General features: G+C 34.7%; 1 protein-coding gene, 1 long non-coding RNA gene and 1 pseudogene across 2 annotated transcripts; 1 reads left to right on the top strand and 2 right to left on the bottom strand.

Moving 5' to 3' along the window:
- Positions 1–1,315: 1,315 nt before the first annotated feature.
- LOC125497914 (secreted RxLR effector protein 161-like) lies at positions 1,316–1,837 on the top strand. Its single transcript, XM_048645637.1, has one exon. The coding sequence runs from the start codon at positions 1,316–1,318 to the stop codon at positions 1,835–1,837; it is 522 nt and encodes a 173-aa protein (XP_048501594.1).
- Positions 1,838–2,465: 628 nt separating this feature from the next.
- On the bottom strand, positions 2,466–3,548 carry LOC125497915 (SKP1-like protein 1B; annotated as a pseudogene).
- An 11,319-nt stretch (positions 3,549–14,867) lies between these two features.
- LOC125497353 (uncharacterized) lies at positions 14,868–18,359 on the bottom strand. The gene is made up of 3 exons (XR_007273983.2): positions 18,220–18,359; positions 17,961–18,120; positions 14,868–15,067 (listed from the first exon to the last, which is right to left on the bottom strand). It is a non-coding gene; the product is annotated as an uncharacterized LOC125497353 (long non-coding RNA).
- Between the last annotated feature and the right edge of the window lie 6,650 nt (positions 18,360–25,009).

Raw genomic sequence — 25,009 nt, 5'->3', positions numbered from 1 at the left:
GTTTTCGGATGTGTTTGTTACGTCTTTGTTCCTGAGAATATGCGTAGCAAGTTTGATAAAAAGGCTATTCGTTGTACCTTGTGGGTACGATGATCAGAGGAAAGGTTGGAGGTGTTGTGATCCAAAAGATAAATGTCACGTGTCACAAAATGTGGTGTTTGATGAAGCATCATCTTGGTGGTCACCATAAGCTATATTATTGCCAGACTCGAAGGAGATCGAGGAAAAGCTTCAAGAAAAGATGGACGAGAAAGATGAAGGTCAGTCTAGTCAAGATCGTGGTAGTCTTGAGATTGAGATATCTCAACCTACACCAACACCAGCAGAAAGAGAGAAAAGTCCATGGCAAACAGGAGCACATCATAGAAATACTGAAGAAGAAAGGCCAAGTCAAATTGAAGATTTTGAAGAAGAAGAACCTCACCCAGCACTACGCAGGTCCACAAGGCAGAAAAAGCCAAATCAAGATATGCAAATGCTGCAATGGTTGAGGATGTAAAAGAGCCAAATAGTTATGATGAGGCAGCTCGAAGCAGAGATTGGAGAAAAGCCATGGAAGAAGAAATTAAAACTCTGCACCAGAACGAGACATGGAATTAGTACCAAAACCTCGAGAAGTTCAACCTATTTCTTGCAAATGGGTATACAAAGTGAAGACTAGACCTGATGGTACCATTGAAAGGTACAAGGCACGACTGGTAGCTCGAGGATTTTCTCAGCAATATGGGCTAGACTACGATGAAACATTTAGTCCAGTTGCCAAGATTACTACATTTCATGTTTTACTAGCACTTGCAGCTAGTAATTCTTGGAAGCTCTGGCAGATGGATGTGAAAAATACATTTCTACATGGTGAGTTGGATAGAGATATCTACATGGATCAACCTAAGGTGTTTGAGAGTCATTCTTATCCACACCATGTATGCAAGCTGAAGAAGGCGCTCTATGGTTTGAAGCAAGCACCACGCGCCTGGTATGGAAAGATAGCGGAGTTTCTGTTAATTACAAAGTGGTTATTCTGTAGCACCAGCTGATTCGAGCTTATTTGTGAAAGCTCAAGACGGAAAGTTGGCAATAGTTCTTGTATATGTGGATGATCTTATCATTATAGGAGATTTTGAAGAGGAGATTCAACAAACAAGAGCTAATCTTTCAGTACGTTTCCAAATGAAGGAGCTCGGAGAATTAAAACATTTTCTTGGTCTTGAAGTGAAGCGGACTAAGGACGCATGGGATATTTCTATGCCAACATAAATATGCCAGTGATCTTCTAGAAAAATATGGAATGGTCGATTGCAAGCCTATGTTAACTCCAATGGAGGTTAATGTAAGATTATGTTCAGTCGAAGGCAAAGATCTAGAAGATGTGACCATGTATAGACAATTGGTGGGAAGTCTTATCTATCTCACGTTAACCATACCAGATATTGCATATGCAGTGAGTGTGATTAGTCGGTTTATGCAAAAATCGATGAAATGTCACCTGGAGGCAGTACGACGGCTATTAAGGTACGTGAAAGGGACCATTGACTATGGAATCCTGTACCGCAATGATAAAGAGTTTGAAGTTGTCAGATACTGTGATGCTGACTATGCTGGTGATCTTGACACACGTCGGTCAACTACTGGTTATGTGTTTAATCTAGGCTCTGGAGCAGTCTCTTGGTGTAGCAAGAGACAACCAACAATGTCATTGTCAAGTGCGGAAGCAGAATATAGAGCGGCAACTATGGATACACAAGAATGTGTGTGGTTGACGCAATTACTCAAGGATCTGCATCAACCAATTGATCGGGGAATCAAGTTAGCTTGTGATAATCAGTCTGCGATACGTTAAGCGGAGAATTCTGTTTTTCACGCAAGGACAAAACATGTGGAGGTACATTATCATTTTTTCCGAGAGAAGGTTCTACGGGGTGAGATTGAACTTACACAAGTGAACATAGAGACCAAGTTGCAGATATATTCACAAAAGGTCTTGGAGGACCAAAGTTTGAAAAGTTCCGGAAACAACTTGGTATGACCTCGAGACTTACTCTGAGAGAGAGTAGTCGTTGAGGGGGAGTGTTAAATTCACCAACTCTCTCTCTCTCTCCTAGCTTCTAGATGGAGATTTCATGGTCAATATTTTACAACTAGAGAAATAACACCTGAGCAATATTTCTACCGTCCTATCACCCCCACCCTAAGAGCTAGAAGAAGAAAATGTTGACTAGCATCTATTACACATGTGAAAACTAGTATATGCATAGTAAGTTTTGCTAGTATAAATAGGGAGATGTGTGTGCATTGTTTTTTGTATCCAGCAACATTTGAGTGTTGTGATCAATATTGTAAGTACTAGCATTTGTAGTACGTAAGAGTGAGGAGTTAAAAATAACTTGAGTGTTTAAGTTGTAATAATGTCAAGTTATTAGTATGTTAAGGTGTAAGCTATTTTATTTTAGAGAACGTATTGTGTCGGACTCGTCCGACCATGATCTTGGTCGGACGACTTTCAGGTGGTTCCAATTTTTTTTCAGGTAGTCTTCATTTTTTTTCAGGTGGTTCCAATTTTTTTTCAGGTAGTCTTCATTTTGTTTTCAGTTAGTCTTCTTTGTTTTTCAGTGGGTTTTTGTGCTTCAGTTAGACTTACTTGGGTTTCGGTTGGTCTTTATTCTTTTTCAGGTAGTCTACATTTTTCTTCAGGTATAGTCTTCATTTTGTTTCAGTTAGTCCATTATTTCTTTCAGTTGGCCCATTATTTCTTTCAGTTGGTCCAACTGAAAGAAAAGAAAGTCTAACTGAAAGAAAAGAAAGTCCAACTGAAAGAAAACAAAGTCCAACTGAAAGAAAACAAAAGTCCAACTGAAAGAAAAGAAAGTCCAACTGAAAGAAAACAAAGTCAAACTGAAAAGAAAATAAAACACTAACCTTTGATTAAAACTCACTATCCCATTTTTTGAGTTCTTCATTAGTAGAACTGTTTATTTTTTTGATAATTTTATCCGTTGATTTATTTCCATATAAGCCATGGGCTACAGTTTTACAAAGCCAATCCTAAAGACTCATTTGACACAGAGGCACAAACTAGGCGCCAACAAGGCAGCAGTACATACAGCCAGGCCATCCTTCTAACTCGTTAGCAGTAGAAGAACAACTATCTTCAGTAGAAGAAGACTTTGCAGCAGTAGATTCAACGTGTTTCTTACAGTACTCAATCACCTTCGAGAGGATCTTTGCAGTGACATTAGGGAGAGGAATTGCGGTGTCGGCGCAATCATCTTCGATCATCAGTTTGATGGTTTCACATTCAAGAGCAACGGATTCTTCGACTTCGAACTTCTCTCCATCGGAGGATTTCAATGTGATCATCCTCACTGTTGTGGCAACCATTGAAGGAGAAGAAGAAATCGAGAGGGTCTTGTAGTGGTAATGGCAACAATAGTACAGAGTGGGGAGAAGAAGAAGAGAAGAGAGAAAGTGGTGCGTACAAAGTTTGAGTTGGAGTTTGAGTTTTGGGCTCAGCCCGTCTGACAGTAAGTATTGGTCAGACGGTCTGACCCAATACTTTCACTTTATTTTATCTCTCATATTGTTAATCTTTCCACATAAATTACCCTATCTTACAGTGCGCACGTAAAAAATATTTAAAAACGTTATAATTTGATAGTATGCATCGAGACGAAACTAACAAGATCTCACTTGACTATGTTTTTCTTTATATGACGATGAATTGGAGTCAAAATTGATAAATAAATAGCGTTATTTCACCCAATATATACTTCATTTAAAACAGAACGGAAGAAGTATAGCATAATCTTCGTTTTTTCACTGAAAGGTTAAAATTATTGACACTACTCAATGACTTTAATTTGCTGCATTGACTTTTCATTTTTGTTCCATCATCTTTTCTAATTGCCTTAAAAGATTTCCTTTGTTTTTTCTTATCCTTAACGTTTCATACCCTCTTTTTTGAACCAATTATACAGCAAAAACTTAAATCACAACTCTTGTAATACTCCCTATGTCTCAATTATAATTAGTTAGACTATATTGTTTAATCTTGCTTATCTTACAACTCGATTTCAGGTGGCCCGATGAAAGGTGCAACTTAATACGAAATTTGCCTCTTAGACAATACGTGACCACGAGTTGGGCACAACATGACACAAAATAGATTATGACCGAAACCAAAAGAGTTTCGATGATGATACACACAAACTATTTTGCATTATGTATTATAGCATATTTGATTTAATTTCTGAACGCTGAAGTTGGAAAGCTTGAATATTAAAGAGTAACTAGGTTTTTCAGTCTAGCAACAATGTGATAGTAATTAGCTTAGTTATCGTCACTTTGAGTGCCATGAGCGCACTTATTATTTAAGATCATATTATTCTAATTATTCATTTGTACTAGAGTTAGTATTATGAATAATTAGAATACGCATATATTATGATAATAATTATTTAATAAAGACAAAGAATTTGCATATAATATCTTTCAAATGGAAATAATAATTAGTCGAATAAAATTGTATCTTGTGGAAAATCTCAACTCTAGAAGATATTATATTTTTGAAGATATTATCATACTAGATTTGAACCCCTTGCGTTGCATGGGTTCTTGTTTATATTTATTTTGCATTTTTTTTAACATTGTTAATTTTGTGTTTGAGATTTTTCAACACCATTTTATTTACATACTTCCTCTGTTCTTTTTCTATTGCAATAATCACCACTTTGGATAGTACTCCCTCTAGCCCAAAATATAGTTTCCATTTCTCTTTTTTCATGGTAACTTATGCAAGTAGAATATAAGAGGGATATTAAAGACTTTTTATTTATTTAAATAAATGTGGTATGGAAAAAGATGATTTTAGGAGAGAGAATGGAAAATAATTGATGAAAGAGCATTAATTGTAACATTTTGGTTTAATAAAAAAAGGGAAAAAAAAAACAAAATTCAAGAAGAAAGTAAATGATGGGACACGGTTTTTCTAGAGAAATTACGGAAAATTGTGGAACTAAATATGGAAACGGGAACTATATTTTGGGACACCCCAAATGGAAATGGGAACTATATTTTGGGACGGAGGGAGTATTATCTATGTGGACTACTCCACTTTTAGTAAAAAAAATAACTCTAATTGACAATATTGCCTTTACTTTATGTTAATAAAATCATCATTAATTACTCATCAAATTGCCTCATAAAATTGTGTTTACTTTATTAAGGATTTACCTATCTCCTACACTTGTTAATTAAAGGGGTACCTCTATGCTAAACTACCCATTTTTTTCATTTCCTTAAAATCATGCCTAAACTCATTGTTGCAGTAGAACAAGAACGGATAAAGTATTTGTCATTATACTCTTATTTCTAGGTTTTTCTTTTGCGATATATAAATTTTATATTTTTTAATATTAAACTAAATATTGTAGCTAAGTCTATTACTAAATGGTATCCAGATAATTAGTATGACTAACATTGTTAATACAATTTTAACATGAAGAACACATCAATGATACTTGAAGAAAGTAGAGGGTACTTATTTAATAGATGGATGACTGAAAAATTATAGAAAACATGAGTGTCAGCCAGAACTTCAACTTTTAATGGCGCATCGTCATGACACCAACGCATATAGAATGGAAGATGGGAAAGTGAAAAAAAATATCATAATGAGGGTATCATAAATATTATTAATTAAATATAAATTTAACCTCTACTAATAATCAAAAATATTGTTTAAGAGAAAAGTATACCTCTTCATCCATCATGACCTTAGTATGACTTATCAGACTTTCTACTTTTTTTTTATGATCCGTGACCTTAAAGAGTCTAGAAACATGAACCTTAATTTTCCAATTACTTCAGTAGAATCAAGTTCATGGAGAAAAGAATAAGATCTGACATATAGATATATGTGAAAAAATAAATATGAATAATTATGTATACAATAAATATTCTATGAATAAAATAATTAGTGAATTGCATAATACTTTTGCAATGTCGTTGACAAACTTTCATTTGATTCATGTAATGCCACCATGGTATGCTATATGTTCAAAATTATATATATGTATTTTTATCTTTATATAACTCAATTTTTAAAAGTATGATTTTCAAAGATATAATTGATATTGTCCTACATATAATACGCTATTTTTTAGTTATTTTTACATGTAACTAAAATAAAGAATAAATAATACGTTATTTTTCATCCAAATAAATAATTTTTCATCCAAATAAATAATTTTTCATAAGTTGTAAAAACTATATTGTATATGAAACTTATTTCGAAACATATTTCGAGCACTCTCAAATGGTAAAAGAAAATTATAATATTGCGAATTTATAACAAAAGTTATATTAAATTTACATAGTATAATAATTTAGGTTGTTTATCTAAAATCAGAATGTAATGTTCACTTATCCAAGACACCTTATATGTATTTATATCTATAGTGAACACTATTCTTTTTTAAAAAAAAAAATAATTTAAAACAATAACATGACATGCTTAGATGGAGCTCTCTATAATATTCTAAGTTTGGTTTTTTAAAAGCAAACTCTAATTTTTTCATCATCCAAAATTCTAATATATATGTAACTTTATCGCTATAGATTTTAGTTTTTGTTGTAACAATAAATTTTACTTAATAAATTTTTTTTGCAATACTAAACTGTTTTGGTCCAATGGAGCATTTAAGACTGAGGTTTTGAAAGATAATATGTCTAATTCTGTAAATTGAACCTATTATAAAATGCTATAATCACATGTTATGCACTATACTTATAGCTTCATTATATTATACTTCATCCGTTTCCTAAAGATCTTCCTTGTTACTATTACTACAGATACCAATGAGAATCAATTTGTGTGTGGTGTGAGGTGGGTAAAGTAGGAGAGATAAATGGGTTAAGATAAATAAACAAATAAAAAGGGGTTAAAGTAGGAGAGAGAAAGGGAGTAAAATTGAATTAATAATGTAATGGTGGACCATATGATAGGGACATGAGAGGGTAAAAAGAGAAAAAAATTCAAATAAGGAATAAAGTAAAAGAGGGAAGATCATTTGGAAACGCACTTAAACGGAAAGAGGGAAGATCTCTAGGAAACGAAGGAAGTATTTATCAAGAAGAAAGACTAAAAATTGTCTTACCATTCATCTAATAAATATATTTTCATGAGTTGTAGAACTATATTGTAGATGGTTCTCATTTTGCAGCATATTTCAAGCACTCTCTAATTGTAAAAAATGATAATGTTTTGAATTAGGTAGCAAAAGTTATATTCAATTTACATAATATAATAATTTAGGTTGTTTATTCAAAAATAAACGTAAACTTCTCCCTATTCAAAACTCCTTTTATATTTTTAAATATATGTAGAACTCTATTTTTTATTATCTCTATCATATAAGCCAAGGGGGGAGCAATGATATCCCCTTTGAATTTACATATTCACCCCTCTACAACATAAAACCATTACACACATAAACTTACCAAAAAATTCAACCAAATCTCTAATAAATCCAATTAACTCATATAATTGTCAATCACATAAACTATGCCAATGAAAAAGATTCAATCAAATTAAATTTAAATCCAATCAACTAAAATATTCGTAATTAAGAATTTACCAAAAATTAATACCACGGACAATAAAAAAATGACATTCTCATTACAGAGACAACTCATATACAAAATTAATCACAAATGCAAACTTAAAAAAAATCAGTTTCTTCATTACTTGGATAGGCTATTTCATCACCTATAGTTACTTTAAAATGTTTTTAGATAGTATTTGTAAGTATCTAAATACTTTTGACTCACTCACCAAATGAAAGTGAATGTAGATATGTACTTTCATGATTTTATTTTTCATTTCTTTTAATACTGAGCAATAGTTATGCTTAAAATGTAACCACACGCATAGCGTGCAAAAAAAGTTAGTATTTATAATGAAATTAATGATATGACAATCCTACGTGGTACTCTCTATTCATAAGTCGTAAAACTATATTATATATAGATCTTATTTCGAAGCATATTTCGAGCACTATCCAATAGTACAAAATTATAATATTCCAAATTTCGTAACAAAAGTTATACACAAATCATATAATATAATAATTTAAGTAAACTCTATTTCGCTTATCCAAAGCTCTGTATATGTATTTAAATCTATGTAGAACTCTATTTTTGTAAAAAATAAAAATTGATGACATGATAATCCTAGGTGGGGCGCTTTATTCATAAGTTATAGAACTATATTGTATATGGATCTTATTTCGAAGCATATTTCGAGCACTATCCAATGGTACAAAAATTATAGGAAAAATTGTCAAGAATAAGTCAACCTTTGCGTTGACCGCTTTTAACAAGTCAACCTTCATTTATTCCAGTAGCAAGTAAAGCTTGTACATGAATTAGCTTTTAACAAGTTTTTTTTACTTATGACCTGAACAACCCCTACAATTTTGTTCAGTTTTAACAGGTGTGTATTCTAGAACTCATTAAATTGTTCTCTAGAACATATTTGCACTGCTTGAATTTTATAAAAGTTCCGTGAGAAACTTAAAACTGAACAAAATTGTAGGGGTTGTCACACAATCTAAAAATCATATTCGTATGAACATACACTAGTGGAAAAAACCTTATATGTCACTTAGTAACAGATGCGGTTTTTACAAAACCGCATCAGAAAATTAAATGAAAAAAATGAGAAGGAAAGCTGTGAGAAAAATCTGATATGGTCTACAATCTAATGTTGTTTTATTGAAATCTGGTACAGTTCCTAGAACCGCGTAAGATTTTCTCATTTTTCTTAAAAAAAAAAAATCGGAGCTCGTGGCCGAGTACACTCGTGGCCCATTTCTTTACCTTATAACCCAACCCATTTCCTTAGGCGCCCCACACAAACCCTAATCCCTCTATCTTTCTCCTCTCCTCACTCAACCCTAATCTCTCCTCCCTCTCAAACCCACGACCGCCCTCCTTTCTCTCTCCTCACGCAACATTCAACTCTAATCCCTCCTCTCTCTCCTCTTTAGATATGCTCTTCCCTCCTCCCTCTCAAACCCATGAACACCGCTGCAACGCGTCGAAACTGCCGTTCATCGTCGAAACTGCCGTTCATCGTCGAAACTGTCGTCGTTCTCGTTGTTCTTCGTCGTTCTCCGTCGAATCCGTCGTCGAATCGAAGACATCATCTTCACCAGATATTTTCGTTCCATTTTTTTCGATTCTTCATCACGAAGCCATCAATTTATCGATTTTTTTATTTCATGTGTTCCTCTTTGTAATTTGTATATAGTATAATGAAGTTCGTTTTTAATTTGTATAATCTAATTTATTTTTGTTTGTATAATATTTGTTCTTTAATTTAGTTTGCAGATCTGGTTTTTTTTCGAATTTTAATTTATTTAGTTAATGTTTAATTGCTGTAAATTCGTCCTTTTTTTTTATTAATTTCGTAAATTTTTTTTGCTGTTGATACCTATTTTTTTTCTGTTTTGATACTCGCTATTACTTGTTGGGTTGTTGCTATTGATATGTCATGTTTTGGCAAACGCTATTTTTTTTTTTTGAAAACCTTCCCATACTTTCTAATGCGATCCTGTTCAAAACCACATAAGTATTTAACGAATCTGATGCGGTTTTGGACTGCATCAGGTTACTTCTCGTAGCTGCTGTGCGCCCACCTGATGCGGCCCAAAATCGCATTTGTGAGCCCGATTTTGACCGCATCAAATGGGTTTTTTTCCACTAGTGATATAGTCAAAATGTTTGTTGTTCAACACATTTGAATTAACAATGATATATAGGCCTGAAAGAATAGAATTTGTGGTGCAGCGGCCCACAACCACTTATATTTGTATAAACATTCACACGTGATAATTATTTAGATGATATCAAGAAGAACCTATATGAGCTTGCCATGCTTTATGAAGAGTATCGGATAATACGTTTGTTTCTTGCTACCCACATATAAAAGAATTTTGCATGCATATCTACTCTTTATAAAAGTGGGAAAGCATGGCATTATTGTTTGCAAGCGAGAATAATATACTAGACCTACCGTAATCATGATGGGGACCATTGAATTGAATTCCTATAACTCCCACTCACGTAGGATAATAACAAGAATAATTTGGCATCAACTTTCAATTATGAAACATCAATATGAATCCTAAAGCTTTTAGTAGTTTTAGTAGTGAAAGTTGTATGAATGATATACTAAAATGGATTATTTATTTATTTTTTGCGAAATTTGGTCACTTATCATTTTTTATGGGTATAATTTTAGCAATATCAAAGAACCTCTAGATTTTTTGAGACAACATAAGTAACAAATTTTGGATGAATGTATAGTTATACTACTTTTCTTTATACCTACTAGCATTTTTTGCACGCGATGCGTGCTTGGATTTTTTTCAAGACAGAAATTCGATTTTCTTCAACATCTGTAAAAGTCAAAATTTGAACGAAAGTATAATTGTTTTTAGTTGCAAAATTTGATTGGTTTATTCTCTGTTACTTAAGTCTCTCACTAATCTTTTTTTTTAAACTTTTTAAAGTTAAATTCTATGAACAAAATAGAAATTTTTTTGAATTTTTTTTTATGATTTCTAATATTATACTCCCTCCGGCCTTTGCTAGTTTACCCGTTTTGACTTTTGACACTATTCACATACATGACTTTGACTATCTCTTGTGATTTGTATTTAAGGAAAAATATAGTCATGTGAGATCTTGTTGGATTCGTCTCAATGTATATAATCCAAATATCCACTTTTTGTAATTTTTGCTTATTGAAAATTAGAGATATTAAGGTTCTGAAAGTTTTCCTTAACTGATTATTCACCAAACGAGTCAATCATATACACACTAAGGCTACAAATCAGGAGATAATTAGGGACTTGCCTAACTAAGCCTAACTAACATAATTACAATATATTATTTACAGCAAAGAATATTACATAATACTAACATAATATTCTATCAGACCCCCGCAGTCGAAGCGGGAGGTTCACGGACACTGAGACTGGCACGAAAATCTTCAAAGAGAAGCAAGGGAAGACCCTTTGTGAAGATATCAGCGAGTTGGTGACGAGATGGAACATGTAATACCCGTACCTGGCCACGGGCTACCTTTTCACGAACAAAATGAATATCGAGCTCAATGTGTTTCGTACGCTGATGATTAACAGGATTGCCAGACAGATAGATAGCACTAACGTTATCACAGTAAACCAATGTAGCTGTGGAGATAGGACAGTGTAACTCCAAGAGTAAATTACGTAACCAACATGATTCAGATACAACATTAGCCACACCACGATACTCGGCCTCAGCACTAGAACGAGACAAGGTGGGCTGACGTTTCACAGACCAAGAGATCAAGTTATCTCCCAAGAAGACACAATAGCCAGAGGTGGAACGTCGAGTATCAGGACAGCCACTCCAATCAGCATCAGTGTAAGAGACAAGAGTAGATATGGAAGAAGGATACAAGTGCAAACCATGATCAATAGTACCCTGTACATAGCGCACAATGCGCTTAAGAGCCTGCATATGCTCGTCCCTCGGATCATGCATGAACAAACATACCTGCTGCACGGCATAAGAGATATCAGGCCTAGTGAAGGTCAGATACTGAAGAGCCCCAGCCAGGCTCCGATAATGAGATGGGTCCTCATAAGGTGTACTAGCAGTAGCACTGAGCTTGGGTTTGGTGTCAACTGGAGTCGGAGATGGCTTACAAGAGGACATGCCTGCACGCTCGATAATCTCAAGAGCATATTTACGCTGGGATAAAAATAGACCACCTGCATGACGAGTAACAGCAATCCCCAAAAAATAACTCAAGGACCCAAGATCCTTCATAGCAAATTCCGAGTCGAGTCGGGCAATAATAGACTTGCGCAAAGCATCAGATGAAGCAGTGAGGATGATATCATCAACATATAACAGCAGATAGGCCATATCAGAACCATGGCGAAAAATAAACAGAGAGTGATCTGACTTACTATGAGTAAAGCCAATGGTGGAGACAAAATCTGCAAACCGCATATACCATGCGCGGGGAGCTTGCTTAAGACCATATAAAGACTTCTTCAACAAACAGACATGAGCAGGACGAGCAGGATCCCGAAAACCCAGAGGTTGATGCATATAAACAGTTTCCTTCAGATCACCATGAGAAAAGCATTTTTGACATCAAGTTGGTGAATAGACCACCGCTTGGATAAAGCCAAGCTCAAAACTGTCCGGATAGTAGCCGGCTTAACAACCGGGTTAAAAGTGTCTCCACAATCAACGCCAACCTGCTGAGTCTGTCCATCACCTACAAGACGGGCCTTATGCCTCTCAATAGTACCATCAGAATGTTCTTTATGAGTAAAAATCCACATAGAACGAATAACATTCACATCAGGAGGACGAGGTACCAACTCCCAAGTCCCATTTTTAATTAGAGCATTATATTCATCAGTCATAGCAATTTTTCAGTTCACATCACGGAGAGCACTCACAGGGTTACGGGGTAAAGGGGATTTAGAAGCTTGAGTGTGGAGGTTAAAATGACATTTAGGCTTAATAATCCCATGTTGACTACGAGTAACCGGGCGAGGCGGGAGGGGGGGGACTGGATGGGAGGACTGATGATATGGGCTGAGAGGAGGGAGAGGGGCCAGGGGCCGTGGATGATAATGTGGAGGGAAGGGAAATAGGGCCAGCAGATAGGGGAGCGGCAATATGAGAGGGAGAAAAGGGAACTGGGCCAGGTGAAGGGGCCGACCCAGCACGTGGAGGGGGGGAAAGAGGCACGCGGGTCAGATGACCCAGAAGGTGGGACGCGCGGGTCAGATGGCCCAGCAGAAGGGACACGCGGGTCAGAGGACCCAGCAGCATGTGGAAATGGATCTGCGTGCCTGATTGGGGAAGCAGGGGGGATTTGGGCCACATGGCCTGGGTCCACAAGAGTGTTTATGGGTTGGGAAATTTGTGTGTGGGCTATTTGTGGTGTGGAGCTAGTGCTTAGATGGTGTAAAATGGTAGGATGAACCCCATCATCTAAAAAATCATATGCATGGGAAGGTGGTGTATGTAGGGAGGCAAAAGGAAAATGAGACTCATCAAACACAACATGGCGACACACAATGATTTTTTTTGAGGATAGGTCATAGCATTTATAACCACGATGATTAGGAGGATAACCCAAGAAAACACATGGTGTGGAACGAGCTTGAAGTTTGTGGATGGTGGTAGAGGGATAAAGGGGATAACATAAGCACCCAAAAACTCTTAGATGATCATAGGACGGGTCCCGTTGGTAGAGTATTTTGAGAGGAGTGTGATAATCAAGTCCCATCGTAGGAAGAATGTTAAGGAGATATGTTGCAGTTTGTAATGCATGATGCCAAAAGGAGGGGGGGATGGATGCATGAGCAAGAAGAGTGCGAACAATATTATTAATAGTACGAATTTTTCGTTCGGCTTTTCCATTTTGGGAAGAAGAATAAGGATAAGAAAAACGAAAAAGCAAGCCATTGTTCTTACAAAAATCATGCAAGGGTGCATTATCAAATTCCCGCCCATTGTCACATTGGAGAGTTTTAATGTCCCGTTCAAATTGAGTGCGGATAAAAGCTTGAAAAGAAAGAAAAGTGGCATACACTTGAGATTTCTTAGCTAATGGAAATGTCCACACAAAATTGGTAAAATCATCCAATAAGACAAGATAGTAACGATGTCCCAAGGAACTCAAAACAGGTGAGGTCCAAATATCAGCATGAATAATATCAAAGGGCATAACAGTACAAGAAGTAGATGCAACAAATCGCAACTTCACAAGTTTTCCAAGGGGACAAGAAAAACAAGTAGATGAGCTACTAGGTTGATCACACACAATCAATTTATTATTTCTAAGAGTAGCTAGAATAGGGTGGCCCGGATGATCCAAACGTTCATGCCAAGTGGAAGAGGCCAAGGCGGCAAAAGCTGGAGGAGGTGAAGCAATGGTAGTGGATAGAGGATAAAGAGCTCCTTGACTCTCACATCTCATTAATTAGGCGGCTCCCCGTGTGTAAATCCTTCACAGAAAACCCAAAAGGATCAAATTCCACAGAAACAGAGTTATCGGTGGTAAATTTACGAACAGATACTAAATTTTTAACAAGTTGGGGAGCATGAAGAACATTTTTGAGGTGTAAGGAGGAGTGTGGGGAAGGTAAATGAGTGTCTCCATAACCATGAACAGGAATAGAATTACCATTACCAACAATTATACCACGAGAATTGCTCAAATTAAAATAGGGATAGAGAGTACCTGGTGTGGATGTCATATGTGACGTGGCTCCAGTGTCCATATACCAGTTGGGGTCAGGTGGAGTGAGCCCAAGAGTATACCACTACAACAAATTGCCACTTGTGCCACGGTAAGAATCGTGGCCCAAGTTAAAGAAACCCGTGGCTATCTAATCTAGCCACGGGAATTTCGGAATGTACTCCCGTGGCGCAAGTGGCCGTGGCTAAGATTTTGCCACGAGAAAATAGAGGGTGTGGCGTAAAGTGAAATGTATGCCACGAATACTCCCGTAGCTAAAAATATCCTTTGCCACGAGTATTACCGTGGCTACAAAGCCTTTGACTCAAGTACTATTGTGGCTAAAATAATCCTTTGCCGTGAATTTTACTGTGGCTAACAAATCTTTGACTACAATTTTCTCTCATGGCTAAACAATTTAGTATGCATAAGATCTCCCGTGACAAGAAAGAGAGTATACGATTTTATATATGTTACCAATTTCATATGACAGATATATATTATTGTGCAAATAAATATATAGTAAACCATAATTTTTGATATGGAATAACGAAATATTATTATTAATAGAAAATTTCTAATATCTTTACATTAAAATGTACTTGAAATAAAAAGTTCCATTGGCAACTAAATAAAAACACAATATTCTCCAATCTTTTTACATAGAAAAATTATAAAGTACATAGTACTTTGATTGTAACTAAGAATGCGTCTTGTGCTTGATAATATGTACCCTCTTTCTCCAATCTGTAACAAATCAAAAAAAAAATTGTTAAAATACAATAGTGACATCCATTAATCTTGCTTTGATCGAACACAAATTAAGAACCAAACAAAATGCATTAACAATATTAGTGTCAGGTCAAAGAAGAATAGCTGTAAGCAATATCAGTTGCACAAATAAGCTTCCCATTCAATCTCTTACCTACACCTTGTCTTGCTAAGACAAGGTTTCTTGAATAAAATTGTCTGCAGAAACTATTGACAAGTGACAACCCCCAATTATTTAAAAGCAGTGATGGACCATTAAGCTCTAGCTCTTTGGATACGTTAGTAGCTCTCAGTGCACTAGCTCTTTAATTTCATATGATGAAGACTCGGTATAACATCCCTCAAGAATATTTTCAAATGCTTCAAACCTCAAACTTATTCTCCCAAAACCCACCAACAACTAAAAAATGGAATTGTAACCCAAAGTTCCATTTCGCATTAGCTCCAAAGGTTTCAAAAATCGATAAATAATCACAAACTCAAAAAAATGAAAGATCTTACTTAACAATATGCAAGATGAGGTCATATCACTATTGTGGAATCCTCCTGAATGGATACAACAAAGAGAATCCTCCTATACTTCGAATCCTAGACTACCAAATCTCCACCTTTTCTTTGCTATAGTATCACCAAATAAAGAAGCAAACTTTGAAGTTAAGCTGCTTCTAAATTTTTTCCTTTTCTGTGGGTTGAGAGAGCCTTGAATTATGTTTATTACTCCATATGCATGCTCAAATTTATGAGAAATGGGTTATTCATATCAGGCTTGGTTATACAATCTATTACTTTAACTGAATAGTTAATCGATTGAGCCATTCAAATTTAAGGTGTGTTATTTGGGCAGGTCAATCTCAGCTTGGGTAAAAAACCAGGTATCAAGTACGGTTCACGTCTAGGTCCGATTGGAGTCACTTTGTGATAATTTCATGATATATATCAGAAATTCTAAGCAACAAACAGAACAAGAATATATCATTGAGCTACAAAATCCTAACATATGACAGCCAATTGCAATGCTATTAAACTTACCAAAAAACCATTCTTTGAATAGGGTCCCTATCATCTCAAGTTCGCATTCCATATGACAGGTCTCACGTTCACATTAACACTAATATTTAGAAGTACCCCCGAAAGCAAATGATGTGGAGTGGAACACCTAAAGCACAAAGTTCGAAGGTCACTCAACACTCTGGACATTAACACACTCCAAGCTCTCTGATGCAATCTGATCAACTGACAAGCACCATGAGTTTGTCAAATATTAACTCTACAATCTCAGCTCGCTGCCTTACTCAAACAACCCAAATAAAAAAGCATTAAAAATCCTGAGCCTTCTTAGAAGCCAACAACCACAAAGTCACCATAATCCAAAAGGCCATATTTACACACTCCCATGAGCCACGAGTCTAAGGAAATCGTCAAATCTATTTTCAAATTCCATCCACTGTAATATTTTCTTTTGGACATCTGAATCATCCATGATTGAGAAGATTTCTTACTACAAGATAAGCAATATAAAATATTTAATAATTAGAAATGACACTAATATATATAGTTCAAGTTTGAAATTAGGACAATCAATTACAACAAACAAAGAAGCAACAAAAAATAGAGTAATGGGAAAGTACCAAAATCATGTCGTAGATAAAAATGAGAAACTTGCTTCAGCTAAAATATGGAAAGCAGATGAAACTAAGTATTTCTTTTGTTTATTATAGTTTCGAATTTTAAATACACAATCTCAAATACCAACTTCAAGCAAGCACACAGGAAACTCAAACTAGATGGCAAAGATAAAACTGGTAGGTGCAACAAGACTAATAGAATTTCAGATAATGGAAACAATAGAATGAAACTGTAACTGTAAGAGTGATTACTGTGCAACCTTTTTCTTGTGAAAGTAGGGATTTGAACTCTACATATTTTTAACAATGTAGCTGATCATATGGGGGAACAAAGAACGAATTCGAAGCAACTTTTTCCTACTGCAATTTTTTCCTAATGCTATACTAATGCACAACATTAGCATAGCATTTATAGTTATGTTAGGCATTTATAGTTAGAATATTGCCTTGCCACATTTTGTCAAGCTTGTGGCCGATTTTTTGTATATACATTGTCCATGTTTTCAATTTTTTAGGCCAATAAAGGCAGCAATATTAACAATCGCAATTCGGTTGAACCAAAGGCAAGTCTATGTAACTGCAGTTATGATTATGAATCCAAGAATCAAATAGATGTATGATTATCATGAAGGGCAGGAAAAAAGGAGTAACCTTACAGTATTTAACTATAACAATGTATTGACTTTCTGATATCTTTTCTAATATTACTAGCTCTTGCCAATTCTATCAATATATTATGATATGGCTGCATGAGTGGTTCCCTGTCCAACTAATGTTCTTTGGACATCACCTCTTTGAGATGTGATACATCTTTGTTGCTCGCTCTTTCTAACTCAGTTTTGCTTGAGTCTCGTTCTAAAAGACTATACTGAAATCTTACAGTTTTGCTCGCTCTTTCTAAAAATATATACAATTTGAAGGACATTGGTTAGACACTGTCAGACAAACGAACAATAAAAGAGAAGAAAAGGAAGAAAACAAAAAGAGACAAAAAGCCCAAATATAAAACAAAAAACATTCGAAGCAAGAAGAGCTTGATTTCAGTATCAAGTAAAGAATACATTTTTCATTACACAAAAGACAATTCAACTCCTTTCTTGAGGCTAAACAATTTCAAAGCTTTAGAGCGTAAACCACTAAAATCGAAAATTGATTCATAATTTACCTACAACACAAAACGACTAAAATCGAAAATCCCTAAAATAATCAAAACACCATGAATAAAGAGAGGAATGACGAATTACCAGTTCAACTTCAAGGATATGGGCAATTCTACAAGATGGACCGGTGAATTGCGTTTAGACTGATGACGAGGTCAAACGCCTAAACACTAGAATAATTGAATCCAAAGCGTAACTTCGTAAGGACGGGTTCTTCGTCTTCTATTCCCTTTGGAACAGATGTCTGAAACGATTTCGATTATCAAAGAAACGACAGAACAAGAATGGTTGAATTGCAACGAATACAAATTCGTAAAACCAATCGATTGAATTGCAATCTTACCAACGATGGTGTGAGGGAGATGTTCGATTGTCAAATTGCATGCGTGAATCACAGTCGGGCCTCTCTGTTGTGATGGTGTGATAATTAATGGCGGTTTTTGAAGATATGAAAAATAGCGTTATATAGATGTGAGAGAAATAACCCAGCCTCAACCGAGTAGGTTTAGAACTCGGCCAAAATTCCTTCTACCGTCATAAGCATATGATTAGCGCCAATATTTTGGGTTCAAAAAAAATTGATCTAAATTTTACGTTTAAGTAATAAACAAATATTGAATCAAATATATATGCTTAGATATGTGTGTTTAATAAGTTAATTTGAAAATAAATATAAAGAAAAATAAATAAGTTAATAGATTTACAATAAATTTATTTACTTAAAAAGCATTATTTATAGATAGATTTATGTGTTCCTAGTTGGTTGTTAAACACTTTTTTTCGAAAAAAAACTCAACATTTCTATAAAAAATGTTAAAGTATTTTAACAAAAATGGACCACATATACCCTACTTTTAATATTACGCTTTGATAGGTAAGGTATATCAAGACAAAAAGTTTCTTTGACAATGAAATTTACCAAAGATCTCTTTCAAACCCAGGCTTGTCTACAAATCAAATTTTAGTAAACAAAGCAAGTAGGGTGTTTCTAGATCCACTTATTCCAATTGTAGTTGGTTGGTTAGGTTGGAATTTGATTATTAATCTTTTTTTTTATAAGAGTCAACTGATCGGTTCTAAACAAAAAAAATATATAGTTTAATAAATTATTAATATTCATTCGATAGTATAAAAATTTAGTAGGGCTATACGGACTCGAATCTTAGACCTTCTCGGTAAAACAGATCAAACTTATTATTCTCAAAATGATGTATTATGTTTAATATACTTTTATATAGAATAACAAAGTCTGATGGCTAAATGTGATGAAAGGTATATTTATTGCCATGAAATTATATGCCCCTATATTCTATTTTCCAGTGGCAAAAATAGATTTAGCCACGAAAATTTGTAATGTGGCAAAAATCGTGGCATAAATGTATGTTTGCCACGAAACATTTCTTACTCTTGGCTGAAGTTTAAAGTTTGCCACAAGAAAATATCTTCCCGTGGCATAATTTTGATATTTGCCACGGGAAATTATTTACCCATGGCATAAAATTTTCTTCTTCTATAGATTTTGTCTTACTATTTATTTTTCCCGTGGCTATATGCAATTATGCCACGAATTTTGATTTCCCGTGGCATAATTCGTGGCACAAGTGATGATTTGTTGTAGTGTACATAGCAGAATCAATGTCTGTCGGGCAAGAAGTTGAAGAAGGGGAAGCTGTGGCAGCTACATAGGCCTGCTGTGGCTGCTGCTGGCCCGGTTTTGAGCCCAAAACACCTGGTGCCCCATAAAGAAAAGGAGCAGCAGGTCTGGCCCAAGGGAGAGTGGGGTATGGGGAAGGAGGTAAGGCCCAAGGCCCTTGGCCCCAACCCCACTGCCACGCCTGCCCAACAGGAAGTCGCGGCTGCTGCTGCCAACCCGCCGACGGCCCAGCCTGACCACGGCCACCACCGCCGGACCGGCCACCAATACTGCCGGAGTTCCGGCCACCACGACCGCCGGTCCGGCCACCCTGACCACCGGAATTGCGATTTTTTGCATGATTTTGTCCCCGTTTTTGATTTGAATTTCGGCCACCATGAGAGGGGACCCGAGAGGAAGGTAAATCCGGAGCCACCTCATCCGGTTCACGAGCAACCAAAACTACACCCGTGCCGGCCTTCTTGGCAAGACCCGCTTCTTCAAGCGTGAGCATAGATCGGGCTTGATAAAAGGGGGGAAGTGGGTCACTTTGGCGAATAAGAGTTGCAATTTGATTGTAGGAATCCGTAAGGCCAGAAACCAATGGAAGAACAAGACGGTTGTTACTTACCAGGGCTCCCACGTTTTTCAGTTGATCCGACAAAGTCTTAAAATGTTGACAATACGCAGAGGCATTAGGAAAATCCTCCATATGTGTATTAGAGAATTCTTGTTCACGAGTAATGGCACGAGAATTCTTATTGTCCTGAAAAATATCACACAAACGATCCCAAGCCGCCTTAGCTGTAGAATCGGGTTCAATGATAGTGTGTAAGAGATCATCGGATATGGTCGCATAGATTCATTGAAGAACCGTTGCATCAAGAGTAGACCATAATTCTTTTTCATCATCCGTAGAGGGAACCTTCTCCTTCCCTTTTTCCGGTGGAATAATATGATGAAGAACTTTGTGAGAGCGAGCATGAATTTTAAATAATTCCGCCCAGGTAGAGTATTGAACATTCTCCATTGTAAGAGTGATGGAGATGTGGTTGCGAATATTCGAAACCACTAGGGCGGGGTGAAAAGAGGATTTTTCGACAGTCATGGCTGCGGGAAAAAAATGGCCGACGGAGAAGGGGGGGCAGCGCCGGCGCCGGTGAGGATCACGGCCGAGTGAGCAGCGGAATAGAGAAAGGAAGAAGAGAGAATCGGCCCTAGGATCAAGGAACTGATACCATGAAAGTTTTCCTTAACTGATTATTCACTAAACGTATCAATCATATACACACTAAGGCTACAAATCAGGAGATAATTAGGGACTTGCCAACTAAGCCTAACTAACATAATTACAATATATTATTTACAGCAAAGAATATTACATAATACTAACATAATATTCTATCAGGTTCAAATTAGTGTCTCGACAAATGTGTCCCAAAGAAAGGGGTAAACCAATAAAGTCTAGAGGGAGTAATTTTTAAGTTGATTTTTGAAATAATTACACTACTTCATAAATTGTGAAGAAAGTATACTTTGATTTCAAGTTAATTTTTTGTGAATGTGTCTTGTGAGTATGTATTGACATTGTAGTGTATTGGTTGTAATTTCTAAGTGACTTTTTTTAGTTTTTGTAAAGTTTCCTCATTTGAGTGATTTGTATAACGTAAATTATGCAATTCTATGATTTTAGTTGACTTAGCTTGTGAGTGATTGTTATAAAAATTATTTTCGGTATTTTTGTTTAAAGTCCCCTTTGCTTTGTAAGCAAATTTGTAATTTACAAAGGCAAAGGGGGAGAGGGGGGGGGGGGGGCAGGGTAAAATATTCTCTTTATTCGAGGACACCATAGCTTCCCACTTCCCTTATATAATAGAGATTAGTATTTTTTGCACGTTATACGTGCATGTCATATTAACATTCTTTTTCTCAATGAGTTAATCATCAGTGCTACAAAATATTTGATTTGAACAAATATTTATAAGGATTTTTAATTATTTAGATATTTTTCTTAAATTTATATTTCGTTGGTTTTTTTAGTTATTTGTTCATCATTATTCAAATCTCTATTATATAAGTGAAGAAAATTCAAAGCAGAAGAAAGCCGCGCTCAAATAAAGTGGAAGAATTTGTGTATCAGATTCAATCGTTGAATATTAATAAAGTGGAAGAGTTTAATTTATATAATAGAGATTATTGAATAATAATCAACATTTAGGTTTTAAAATATTATCATTCTAATTATTAATATGCGAAATAGATTCAAGTCTTTATTTTTTTTTTTGTATGGATTGTTTCAATCAAGTTACATTGTCAATTTAATTTTTTATCAAAGTTTTTCTCACATATTAAGAGGAAATCATTCTTCTTAATTTAATATTTAATTGAAATTTGAAATTCAATTTCATTATTAACTTGTTCAATACACATGGCAAGTAGCAAGAAGAAAAGAGTATTAAATATATATATAAGAAAATCATTAAGGGTATATTAGACTTTTTGTAAGGGAACACCATCTTCCTCACCCCTTCACTTATATAATAGAGATTATAATTATGATTGGGCCTAAAGAAATGAATTCATGTATTCTCTAAGCCTAAATAAATGGATTCATGTATTCCATATGCCTAAAGAAATGAATTAATGTATTTCCCCCAGCCTACTTAAGTCAAATAGTCAATAGCAATAAGAATTTGGGGTCAGTTTAACGTCAAGAAAAATTGATATGAATTCCTAAACCTTTTTTTTTTTTTTATTGAAAGCGCCTAAACTTTTAACTCAAGCAGATTGTTTGGACGGTATTCTAGAATTTTTTTCCTTGGATAATGCAAAAGTGGGTTTTAATTCCCAAAATATGCCCAAAAAAATAAAAATTCCCTGCGTGCCGTCCTACCGTCCACGTAGGACGGCACGCGAGAATTTTTTTTTTCCAACTTAAGTAAAACTGCTACTTGAAGTAGCGGTTTACAAGTGCCGAGAATTTTTTTTTTCAACTTAAGTAAAACCGCTACTTGGAGTAGCGGTTTATAAAAAAAAAAAAATTGTTGTTGTTGTTGTTGTTGTTGTTGTTGTTGTGGTGTAAACCGCTACTTCAAGTAGCGGTTCATTAATCAAGTTGTGCTTGCAACATTTTGCCCAGGTAAACCGCTACTCAGAGTAGCGGTTTATATTTATAAACCGCTACTCAGAGTAGCGGTTTATATTTATAAACCGCTACTTGATATAGCGGTTTATATTTATAAACCGCTACTTGAGATAGCGGTTTATATTCATAAACCGCTACTTGAGATAGCGGTTTATATTTATAAACCGCTACTCTGAGTAGCGGTTTACCTGGGCAAAATGTTGCAAGCACAACTTGATTAATGAACCACTACTTGATGTAGCGGTTTACACAACAACAACAACAACAACAACAACAAATTTTTTTTTTTTTTATAAACCGTTACTCCAAGTAGCGGTTTTACTTAAGTTGAAAAAAAAAATCTCGGCACTTGTAAACCGCTACTTCAAGTAGCGGTTTTACTTAAGCTGGAAAAAAAAAAAAAATCTCGCGTGCCGTCCTACGTGGACGGTACGCAGGGAATTTTTATTTTTTGAGATAGCGGTTTATAGTTATAAACCGCTACTCTGAGTAGCGGTTTTCATGGGATAAAACAAAAAAAAAACAGTTTCTCGCGTGCCATCCTACGTGGACGGTACGTAGGGAATTTTTATTTTTTGGGGCATATTTTGGGAATTAAAACCCACTTTTGCATTATCCAAGGAAAAAATTCTGGTATTCTAACATGAATTTTTTATATTTAATTAATTAATCACTATTCATTTATTATGCGTCAGATTTAAGTGATACTCCCTCTGTTTTTTATCATTCTCACTTTTTCTATGCGCGTCTCCCAATGCACTTCTTTGAACTTAAATATCTTTCATTATATATTAGTAAAAATTATAACAATTGAATATTAATAATGTATTAATTGAGAAGGATCAAACAAGACCCCACATGACTATATTTTTTCTTATAGATTGAAAACAATTGAGAAGATACTCTCTAAGTGTGAATAGTGCCAAGATTCTAAGAGCACCCACATTTTGTTTTTCGTTAAACGTATTGGAATTAACATTGATATATCGGCTTGAAAGAATAAAATTTGTGGTGCCCCGGTCCACACCCACTTATATCCATATACTAGCTTTCCACCCGTGCAAAAATGCACGGGAAGTTTTATGTAGAAATGATTTAGCGTGTATAATGTACGATAATTATTTTGTATATTAAGTAGTTGTTTTTATTCGAAATATATTAAATCCGTAATTGTTAGATACCATCTATTTAAGATTAAAAGAATATAAAATATAAAATTATACTATTTTATATATATATAAATTATTTGTTACAACATTTTAAACTTTAAAAATCTTATAATCGTGATATATACATTTATAAATACGTAAATGAAACAAAAAACACATTAAAATGCGGGGGAGTACTTTGTTTATAAATTTAAGATTTTAGAATGTTTCTCCTAAAATCATGATCTGAATAGTAGTTATTGATTTCAAGTTTCTATAATCATATCATGTATTAAAAATAAATTTTAAAAAACCGACTTATGATCTGTATGTCCAGTGATTGATGTAGCTAATGTCATGATAAAAACATGTGACCAACCGACTTTTTTTTTTTTTGCTAAGCAAGTAATTATATTAATTAGAGCAAACAATACAACCTAAAACCAACTAAGAGGAAGCAAACCAAGGTTCACTTCCTCTTAGTTGGTTTTAGGTTGTAACTGTTTGCTCTAATTAATATAATTTGGTTTCGCTTCCTCTTAGTTGATTTTAGGTTGTAATTGTTTACTCTAATTAATATAATTATTTGCTTAGCAAAAAAAAAACTTTTTTTAAACAAAAAAAGTTGAATGAAGAAGCTTGTGTTCTGCCCATTGTTTCATTCAGAGGCTCATATAAAAACACAATGCGCCACTACTGGCACTCAATCACGCAACAACTTTCACTCCTTGCTTGTGGCAGTCTCACTCAACCCCTCTCTCTATTAAACTATCTTATTACATATTATTATTTTTTGTATGATATGATTATCTATAATGCACGACTGATGAATCTATATTATTAAAAAATAAAATAAAGCAAACATAACAATACATGTAACAGGGCTAGTAATTAAATCAGAAATTATATAACATGACAAAGTTAATTATGTAGAAATGATTTAGCATGGAGCCGTGTATAATGTACGATAATTATTTTGTATATTAAGTAATTGTTTTTATTCGAAATATATTAAATCCGTAATTGTTAGATACCATCTATTTAAGATTAAAAGAATATAAAATATAAAATTATACTATTTAATATATATATAAATTCTTTGTTACAACATTTTAAACTTTAAAAATCTTATAATCGTGATATATACATTTATAAATACGTAAATGAAACAAAAAACACATTAAAAGCGAGGGAGTACTTTGTTTAT

This window comes from Beta vulgaris, chromosome 5 (genome assembly GCF_026745355.1).
Source record: "Beta vulgaris subsp. vulgaris cultivar EL10 chromosome 5, EL10.2, whole genome shotgun sequence".
In the NCBI taxonomy this organism is placed as follows: domain Eukaryota; kingdom Viridiplantae; phylum Streptophyta; class Magnoliopsida; order Caryophyllales; family Amaranthaceae; genus Beta; species Beta vulgaris.
The sequence above is the reverse complement of the archived record's forward strand: the minus strand, read 5'-3'. Positions and strand labels throughout refer to the sequence as shown.